General features: G+C 39.7%; 1 protein-coding gene across 1 annotated transcript; it reads right to left on the bottom strand.

The window, feature by feature from the left end:
- Positions 1 to 7847: 7847 nt before the first annotated feature.
- Positions 7848 to 8223, bottom strand: LOC128648271 (protein dpy-30 homolog). Its single transcript, XM_053700898.1, has one exon. The coding sequence runs from the start codon at positions 8105 to 8107 to the stop codon at positions 7856 to 7858; it is 252 nt and encodes an 83-aa protein (XP_053556873.1). The 5' UTR covers positions 8108 to 8223; the 3' UTR covers positions 7848 to 7855.
- Between the last annotated feature and the right edge of the window lie 2359 nt (positions 8224 to 10582).

Here is a 10582-nt window from a genome sequence, read left to right as displayed (position 1 = left end):
AAGTTGGGACATCTCAGCCTCTCATCCTCCATGCAAAAGAATGAAAAAACAGGAGAAGCGCTAGTCAAAGCTAAAGGTGCTACAATGAAAACAAAGTAGAATAAATGACTTGCTCCCTGTGATGTCCCTGGCAGTGTGGGTTCCTCCCTATCCTCTCCCTTCTCCCTCCCCCTTCTGTCCCCATGTGCACCCTCTGTCCCTCTCCTGGATATGCCTGGTATCTGGGGCTCTCTGCATCTCTCCTCCCATCATCCCTTCTGTCTCTCCCTCTACCCACTCCACTTACTCCCTGTCAGGGGGGTGCACCACTCCTCCTGTCATCTCCTTTCCTCCTCTCCCTGCCACTTCTCTCCCCTCCTTCGCTCTCCCCTCCTCCCCTCATCCCTACCTCTCCCTGCCATCCTCACACTAATCACACTACACACACTCCCACTCACTCCCAGTTCACTCACACACAATAACAACCAAACACTCAGCCTGTCACACTGTAAAAATAAAGTGTTACAAAAAAGTGTGGTGTATTTGTATATGGTTGTAAGCAATGTGTGCAATATGTCAAAATATGTGTAAGTGTTCAAGTTTACTCAATCCACCAATGCGACCTAACTACTCTGTTTGCATTTCTCTCTCTACTCTCACTAATCCTCCACTCCTGGGCCATGTGTTGTAGCTCAAGGAACAATCCAAACACACGCAAGAAAATGGCGTCTGCGCATGGGTTTATATATGGAATTTGAATAGCGTAATTACGTGTCACATTTTTATTTTAATTCCGGTTTCGGTTTTACGCGTGTTATCCTCATTTGGATAAAACTACTCTTTATTGACACTGACATAATACTGTGTATATTTGCGCACATTTCTGAATATCGCCAGTTTGTCCTACTTACGCCAGTCTAGCACCTGACGGCGCCGTATATGTAATACCTCAATATGCAGGGTGAAATTACTGGCGGCGCTGGTTTCAGCGTTTGCGCTGAAGCCTGCACCGTACATGTAATCTTGCCCTAGGTTTTATACTGGATTTTTTATAACAGTATCTGTGCATATTCTTCTTTATAGTATTGTTTATTACATGCAGTTATATGAAAATTGATTTGTACTGTCCCTTTAACATTAATTTTAGATCAGTGAATTGTAAGATTTCTACATCTCCTTTTTAAACAATTAATTAGTGCAACACATATGCCCTAGGCCTTTCCTGAAAGGTATAACATCCTTTTTATGGTCATATATACAAACTGACCTGACACTTTTATGGCCTATCAGTGGGGACTGACTTAGTAATTAGCTAGAATGACTTCATGTTTTTTTTAGAGCTGTGGAAAAAAAAATTCCCCCCAAAATATGACCATCTCTGCCCTTGCTAGCACAAAACTGATATATAAAAAAACCTACTGATTGTGCATGTGCAGCATTTCGTGATAAGAAGAAAATCTCACAATACTTCAAGTGCACCTAATCTGTTAGCGAATTTATGAAATGCATGAACACAAAAAATGTACACCTAGATTTAGAGTTCTGCATTAGCCGTCAAAACCAGCGTTAGAGGCTCCTAACACTGGTTTTGGGCTACCGCTGGTATTTAGAGTCGTGTAGGTAAAGGTCTAACCGCTCACTTTGCAGCCGCGACTTTTCCATACCGCAGATCCCCTTACGCCATTTGCGTATCCTATCTTTTCAATGGGATCTTTCTAACGCCGGTATTTAGAGTCTTGGCTGGAGTGAGCGTTAGAAATCTAACGACAAAACTCCAGCCGCAGAAAAAAGTCAGGAGTTAAGAGCTTTCTGGGCTAACGCCGGTTCATAAAGCTCTTAACTACTGTGCTCTAAAGTACACTAACACCCATAAACTACCTATGTACCCCTAAACCGAGGCCCCCCCACATTGCCACCACTCTAATAAAAAATTTTAACCCCTAATTTGCCGACCGCACACCGCCGCCACCTACGTTATCCCTATGTACCCCTAATCTGCTGCCCCTAACACCGCCGACCCCTATATTATATTTATTAAACCCTAATCTGCCCCCCAAAACGTCGCCACCACCAACCTACAATAATTAACCCCTAATCTGCCGACCGGACCTCACCGCTACTCTAATAAAGTTATTAACCCCTAATCCGCATCAATAACCCTATAATAAATAGTATTAACCCCTAATCTGCCCTCCCTAACATCACCGACACATAACTTCAAGTATATAATTATATTCTAGCTATTTTAGGATTAATATTTATTTTACAGGCAACTTTGTATTTATTTTAACCAGGTACAATAGCTATTAAATAGTTAATAACTATTTAATAGCTACCTAGTTAAAATAATTACAAAATTACCTGTAAAATAAATCCTAACCTAAGTTACAATTAAACCTAACACTACACTATCAATAAATTAATTAAATACAATACCTACAAATAAATACAATTAAATAAACTAACTAAAGTACAAAAAATAAAAAAGAACTAAGTAACAAAAAATAAAAAAATATTTACAAATATTAAAAAAATATTACAACAATTTTAAGCTAATTACACCTACTCTAAGCCCCCTAATAAAATAACAAAGCCCCCAAAATAAAAAAAATGCCCTACCCTATTCTAAAATAAAATTAGAAAAGCTCTTTTACCTTACCAGCCCTTAAAAGGGCCTTTTGCGGGGCATGCCCCAAAGAAAACAGCTCTTGCCTGGAAAAAAAAACATACAATACCCCCCCCCCCAACATTACAACCCACCACCCACATACCCCTAATCTAACCCAAACCCCCCTTAAATAAACCTAACACTAAGCCCCTGAAGATCTTCCTACCTTATCTTCACCACGCCGGGTATCACCGATCGGTCCAGGCTCCGATGTCTTGATCCAAGCCCAAGCGGGGGCTGAAGACGTCCATCCTCCGGCTGAAGTCTTGATCCAAGCCCAAGCGGGGGCTGAAGACGTCCATCCTCCGGCTGAAGTCTTGATCCAAGCGGCGGCTGAAGAAGTCCATAATCGGGCAGAAGTCTTCATCCTATCCGGGCAGAAGAGGAGATCCGGACCGGTAGACATCTTCATCCAATCGGCATCTTCTATGTTCTTCCATCCGACGACGAGCGGCTCCATCTTCAAGAACTCCAGCACTGATCCATCCTTTTCTTCCGACGACTAGACGACGAGTGAAGGTTCCTTTAAGGGACGTCATCCAAGATGGCGTCCCTCGAATTCCGATTGGCTGATAGGATTCTATCAGCCAATCGGAATTAAGGTAGGAAAATTCTGATTGGCTGATGGAATCAGCCAATCAGATTGAAGTTCAATCCGATTGGCTGATCCAATCAGCCAATCGGATTGAACTTGAATCTGATTGGCTGATGGAATCAGCCAATCAGATTTTTTCTACCTTAATTCCGATTGTCTGATAGAATCCTATCAGCCAATCGGAATTCGAGGGACGCCATCTTGGGTGACGTCCCTTAAAGGAACCTTCATTCGTCGTCTAGTCGTCGGAAGAAGAGGATGGATCTGCGCCGGAGGTCTTGAAGATGGAGCCGCTCGTCGTCGGATGGAAGAACATAGAAGATGCCGCTTGGATGAAGATGTCTACCGGTCCGGATCTCCTCTTCTGCCCGGATAGGATGAAGACTTCTGGCCGATTATGGACTTCTTCAGCCACCGCTTGGATCAAGACTTCAGCCGGAGGATGGACGTCTTCAGCCCCCGCTTGGGTGTGGATCAAGACTTTAGCCGGAGGATGGACGTCTTCAGCCCCCGCTTGGGCTTGGATCAAGACATCGGAGCCTGGACCGATCAGTGATACCCGGCGTGGTAAAGGTAAGGTAGGAAGATCTTCAGGGGCTTAAGGGCTGGTAAGGTAAAAGAGCTTTTCTAATTTTATTTTAGAATAGGGTAGGGCATTTTTTTATTTTGGGGGGATTTGTTATTTTATTAGGGGGCTTAGAGTAGGTGTAATTAGCTTAAAATTGTTGTAATATTTTTCTAATATTTGTAAATATTTTTTTATTTTTTGTAACTTAGTTCTTTTTTATTTTTTGTACTTTAGTTAGTTTATTTATTTGTAGGTATTGTATATACTTAATTTATTGATAGTGTAGTGTTAGGTTTAATTCTAACTTAGGTTAGGATTTATTTTACAGGTAATTTTGTAATTATTTTAACTAGGTAACTATTAAATAGTTATTAACTATTTAATAGCTATTGATCCTGGTTAAAATAAATACAAAGTTGCCTGTAAAATAAATATTAATCCTAAAATAGCTACAATATAATTATAATTTATATTGTAGCTATATTAGGATTTATTTTACAGGTAAGTATTTAGCTTTAAATAGGAATAATTTATTAATAAGAGTTCATTTATTTCGTTAGATTTAAATTATATTTAATTTAGGGGGGTGTTAGTGTTAGACTTAGCTTTAGGGGTTAATACATTTAATAGAGTAGAGGCGAGGTCCGGTCGGCAGATTAGGGGTTAATACTTGAAGTTAGGTGTCGGTGATGTTAGGGAGGGCAGATTAGGGGTTAATACTATTTATTATAGGGTTATTGAGGCCGGAGTGAGGCGGATTAGGGGTTAATAACTTTATTATAGTAGCGGTGAGGTCCGGTCGGCAGATTAGGGGTTAATAATTGTAGGTAGGTGGAGGCGACGTTGGGGGCAGCAGATTAGGGGTTAATAAATATAATATAGGGGTCGGCGGTGTTAGGGGCAGCAGATTAGGGGTACATAGGTATAATGTAGGTTGCGGCGGTGTACGGAGCGGCAGATTAGGGGTTAAAAAAATTATGCAGGTGTCAGCGATAGCGGGGGCAGCAGATTAGGGGTTAATAAGTGTAAGGTTAGGGGTGTTTAGACTCAGGGTTCATGTTAGGGTGTTAGGTGCAGACTTAGGTAGTGTTTCCCCATAGGAAACAATGGGGCCGCGTTAGGAGCTGAACGCTGCTTTTTTGCAGGTGTAAGGTTTTTTTTCAGCTCAAACGGCCCCATTGTTTCCTATGGGGGAATCGTGCACGAGCACGTTTTTGAAGCTGGCCGCGTCCGTAAGCACCGCTGGTATTTAGAGTTGCAGTGTCGGTAAATTTTGCTCTACGCTCCCTTTTTGGAGCCTAACGCAGTCCTTCTGTGAACTCTAAATACCAGCGGTATTTAAAAGATGCGGGGAAAAAAAAGCATGCGTAGCTAACGCACCCCTTTGGCCGCAGAACTCTAAATCTAGCCGGTAATATTTTGATGATGGAGTTACGTTCATTTGGAATAAGATAAGGAATTTGTTTATTTTTCGAAAGACACCGCAAATTACTAGACATGCATGTTAAAGACAATTCTAATATGCCCTAAAGGAATCAAAAAAGTATGCATTTTATTTCTGAAAATCTAAGGACTAGTTTACAAGTGGAGTGCTATTTAACGCTCCCGCTCAATCATTAACTGTGCTAGAAGTAAGCTTTTTGTGTGGGTCGGGCTGTGCTCATATTATGAGTTAAAAGTAAACTGTTTTCCCTTTACCGTAACCTGATGTGCGTAAAAAGCCCAACTTAGGACATCCTGCTCAATTACCTATTCCCCCATAGAAGTCAACAAAGCAAAAAAAAATTGGAAAAAAACATCCTACTTGCAAGAAAACACGATTGCATATTCTCAAGTACACTAACCCAACATGAAAATATGAATATTTCACATTCCAATGTTCTTCACATAGAAGAATATGTTTTATATATATATATATATATATATATATATATAAAATGGTTTTTGCACGAATATATATTTGTACCTCTCTCTCTCTCTCTCTCTCTCTCTCTCTCTCTCTCTCTCTCTCTCTCTCTCTCTCTCTCTCTCTCTCTCTCTCTCTCTCTCTATATATATATATATATATATATATATATATATATATATATATATATATATATAGACAAAATAGGATAGCTATATCCTCTTAAAGAGAAAGGGAATTCAGCACTCTTTTTAATTTCAAAACAAAAATGTATTTATTATTAATCTTCCAGATTCAAAGAAATTCTGTGTGACACACCAATAAAAGAAACATAGTTTACCTATACAAAGTAATCCTAAATCCAATGTAACCACCATAGCCTATACTAGCTGAAAATCCTGGCCACAAAGTTAAGGAATAAGGCAGACATTAGGTGACATACAGAGGGCATATGATGTCAATGTTAGAAACGATACTGCCTCCTTAATGTAATTAGTACCATACAATATTGCTGCGAAGAAAAGATATTGTTGTCTATCAGACTAATGTCCAGCGTAATCTTCCGGTAAATGACCACGGCTTTCGCCGCACTCTAGGTCTGCCCGGACTGGAATATAGTCCTTGATATGGGGCACATTAACAATGCCTTTGTGTGAAATGCTTACGTGATTGTGTATGGAGCGGCTTACATTCCCCTCCTGGGACTCCCTTTATCAAGAGCTTGTATACAAACGAATAGCGTATTAGCGTTCAGTAAGACCTCCTTCTCCTCTTACATCACTGTGTTTCACTCCAGCGATAGAAACTTCAAAGATTATAGGCAGCCTTTCTTGTATCATTATGTGACTGAGATGTCAGACTGCAGGAAAAAACAACAATCACATTCAGGCAAAGTATCCTCCTCGGTAAGCATCAAGGTATCCACAGCAAGTGCCGCAACCTGGCTATGTGTCAGCCATCGTATCAGGTACCAAACATAGCAAGCTGATAAGGAATGCTTAGCACCTCTCACCTATTAATGTCCAGGTAGGTACATGGAAATAATGTCCGGACTTGAGTCCTCAGGAAGAGCAAAAAGTAAAAGCCTTAGCCAACAACATATGTGTTTCACCCCACAGGCAGTCTCTTGCTGGGCTTTTTTCAGGGCTGTAATCACCTCGACTCCAAACAGCCTTTTTAAACCTGATGTAGCCCAACCTACTTTTTAAAATACCTGTTGGCTCTTAAAGGGACATTGTCTCTATTTTCCGGTTGAATACCTCATTACCCAATTGTATATACATCTTATGCATTTTAAATATATACATCTAATTATACAAAAACCTCTTGTATCGAAATAGCATACACCTTTTCAGAAGTGAATTACATTTAGGTAATTACCTTAACTTTTTCCCCCTTGGTAAATACCCCGCTAAATTCAACATGATCTTAACCTTGGGGTACAGTAGTCATATAGAAAACACAAACCTCCTCTATAATTATCATTGCTTACTTCATTATGTGATATTAGAGAAAACAAGCATAATCAGATTTTTCATTGAGGCCCAAGGGGAACTTTGTTTTTAATACAAAAATCCACTTGGCCTCTTTTTGCAGAAGATATTTATCTATGTCCCCACCTCTATTGTTTGGATCCCACTTATCTATAGCCACACCTGCATGGCACTTAGTAAAATGCCTAGCTACATTGGTATCTCTCTTGTAGTAGATATCATGTCTGTGTTCTCGCTTAGTTTTTCCCACATAGAAATGGGGGCATCCACAGTGTAGTAAATATACCACCCCCACTGAGTCGCAGTTAAAAAATAACTTTATATCAAACTCTTTTGTACAATTTCCAGAACATCTATGACTTTTTTCTATGTAGGGACAGTAAACACACTTCCTACAGGTAAAGCTTCCTTTTTTTTTTTTTTTTTTTTTAATTTGAAACTTTTTTTTATTCAATGTCTCTTTAAGGGCACTTTATACAAAACTAGGCATAGCTGAAGGTACAATGAAAAACTTAAATAATTAATTAAAACAATGTATTACAATAAATTACTCCGCTTTTTACATTTGTTGAACCTGAAGTTTTAAAATTTAAATTAAGTCCATTTTAGGTGAATTTTTGGATCAATCATCAGCAAGTTTAAAATGCTAGTTCCGGTCTTCAAACTGTGTTTTGTTCTTTAACAGATAGGCTGCTAAGAATTCTATTGGGTTTGTAGGCCTTTCCTTTGTAAGAACAGAAAGCCCTTGTAATAGAATAGGAACCACGGTTTGATCAAGATATGCTCGTGTAGGCAATGCCTGAAGATCCACCTTCTGCTTAGACACTTTTTCTGTGTTGGCCTTTTCATTTTCTACTATTCTCTGTGTTTGTCCTTCCATACTTTGTTCAGCTTCCATGGTCTTAGCTTGTCACTGAACTATTTTATACACCTGGTCTCTCGCCTTCTGTATTCGCTACTTTCAAACCAGCTCATGAGCCGAAAATCAACTCCCCTTTACGACGTACACACAACAAACCAGAGCGACTGTAGTCACTGGCACGTACGTATTACATAACGTCATACGATCATGTGATCTGCGTGATTACTAGGTAAAGCTTCCTTTAATGCCCTTGTTCTTCCCGAGCCAATCCGCTACAGAGGGGCTTTTTTCAAACTTACTCCTTATTAGTTTATTTTTTAGATTTGGGGCTCCTTTAGCTGTGAGTAGGGGAAAATCTCCCACCACCTCTTTTACCATATCATCCAGGTGCAAAATGTACCAATTTTTTCTAGTGTTTCTCTTAAGTTTTTCCATTGATTATTGTATGTTGTAAAAAACCTTCGACTAGATTACGAGTTTTTGTCGGTAATGGTGTGCGGTGTTAACGAGCATTTTTTTTCTCACCGCTCACTTAAGACAACGCTGGTATTACAGGTTTTTTTAAACTCAGTGTTAGCCGCAAAAAAGTGAGCAGAAAGCAAAATTTAGCTCTACATCTCACCTCAATACCAGCGTTGCTTACGGTAGCAGTGAGCTGGTAAAACGTGCTCGTGGATGATTTCCCCATAGGAATCAATGGGGGAGAATTGGCTGAAAAAAACCTAACACCTGCAAAAAAGCAGCGTTCAGCTTTTAACGCAGCCCCATTGATTCCTATGGGAAAATACTTTTTATGTCTACACCTAACACCCTAACATGAACCCCAAGTCTAAAAACCCATAATCTTACACTTATTAACCACTAATCTGCTGCCCCCAACATTGCCGACACCTGCATTTTATTATTAACCCCTAATCTGCCGCTCCGGACACCGCCGCCACCTACATTATCCCTATGAACCCCTAATCTGCTGCCCCCAAAATCGCCGACACCTACTTTTTATTTATTAACCCCTACTCTGCCGCCCCCAAATGTCGCCGCCACCTAACTACACTTATTAACCCAATCTGCCTCCGCCAACGTCGCCGCCACTATAATAAAGTTATTAACCCCTAAATCTAAGTCTAACCAACCCTAACACCCCCCAAACTTAAATATAATTTAAATACATTTAAATAAAATTACTATTATTACCTAAATTATTCCTATTTAAAACTAAATACTTACCTATAAAATAAACCCTAAGCTAGCTACAATATAACTAATAGTTACATTGTAGCCATTTTAGGATTTATTTTTATTTTACAGGCAAGTTTGTATTTATTTTATCTAGGTAGAATAGTTATTAAATAGTTATTAACTATTTAATAACTACCTAGTTAAAATAAGTACAAATTTACCTATAAAATAAACCCTAACCTAAGTTACAATTACACCTAACACTACACTATAATTAAATTAATTACCTAAACTAACTACAATTAATTACAATTAAATTAAATAAACTAAAGTACGAAAACCCCCCCCACTAAATTACAGAAAATAATAAAATAATTACAAGAATTTTAAACTAATTACACCTAATCTAATCCCCCTAATAAAATAAAAAAGCCCCCCAAAATAATAAAAATCCCTACCCTATACTAAATTACAAATAGCCCTTAAAAGGGCCTTTTGCAGGGCATTGCCCAAAGTAATCAGCTCTTTTACCTGTAAAAAAAATACAATACCCCCCAACATTAAAACCCACCGCCCACACCCCCAACCCTACTCTAAAACCCACCCAATCCCCCCTTAATAAAACCTAACACTAACCCCTTGAAGATCACCCTACCTTGAGACGTCTTCACCTAACCGGGCAGAAGTGGTCCTCCAGACAGCCAGAAGTCTTCATCCCATCCGGGCAGAAGAGGACCTCCAGATGGGCAGAAGTCTTCATCCAGGCGGCATCTTCTATCTTCATCCATTTGGAGCGGAGCGGGTCCATCTTAAAGCCATCCGACGTGGAGCATCCTCTTCCATCCGACGACTAACACTAAATGACGGTACCTTTAAGTGACGTCATCCAAGATGGCGTCCCTTCAATTCCGATTGGCTGATAGAATTCTATCAGCCAATCGGAATTAAGGTAGAAAAATCCTATTGGCTGATTCAATCAGCCAATAGGATTGAAGTTCAATCCTATTAGCTGATCCAATCAGCCAATAGGATTGAGCTAGCATTTTATTGGCTATTAAAGCAGCCAATAGAATGCAAGCTCAATCCTATTGGCTGATTGGATCAGCCAATAGGATTTTTTCTACCTTAATTCCGATTGGCTGATAGAATTCTATCAGCCAATCGGAATTGAAGGGACGCCATCTTGGATGACGTCACTTAAAGGTACCGTCATTTAGTGTTAGTCGTCGGATGGAAGAGGATACTCCACGTCGGATGGCTTGAAGATGGACCCGCTCCGCTCCGGATGGATGAAGATAGATGATGCCGCCTGGATGAAGACTTCTGCCCGTC

This window comes from Bombina bombina, chromosome 2 (assembly GCF_027579735.1).
Source record: "Bombina bombina isolate aBomBom1 chromosome 2, aBomBom1.pri, whole genome shotgun sequence".
In the NCBI taxonomy this organism is placed as follows: Eukaryota; Metazoa; Chordata; class Amphibia; order Anura; family Bombinatoridae; genus Bombina; species Bombina bombina.
This window is presented reverse-complemented; position numbering and strand designations above follow the sequence as displayed.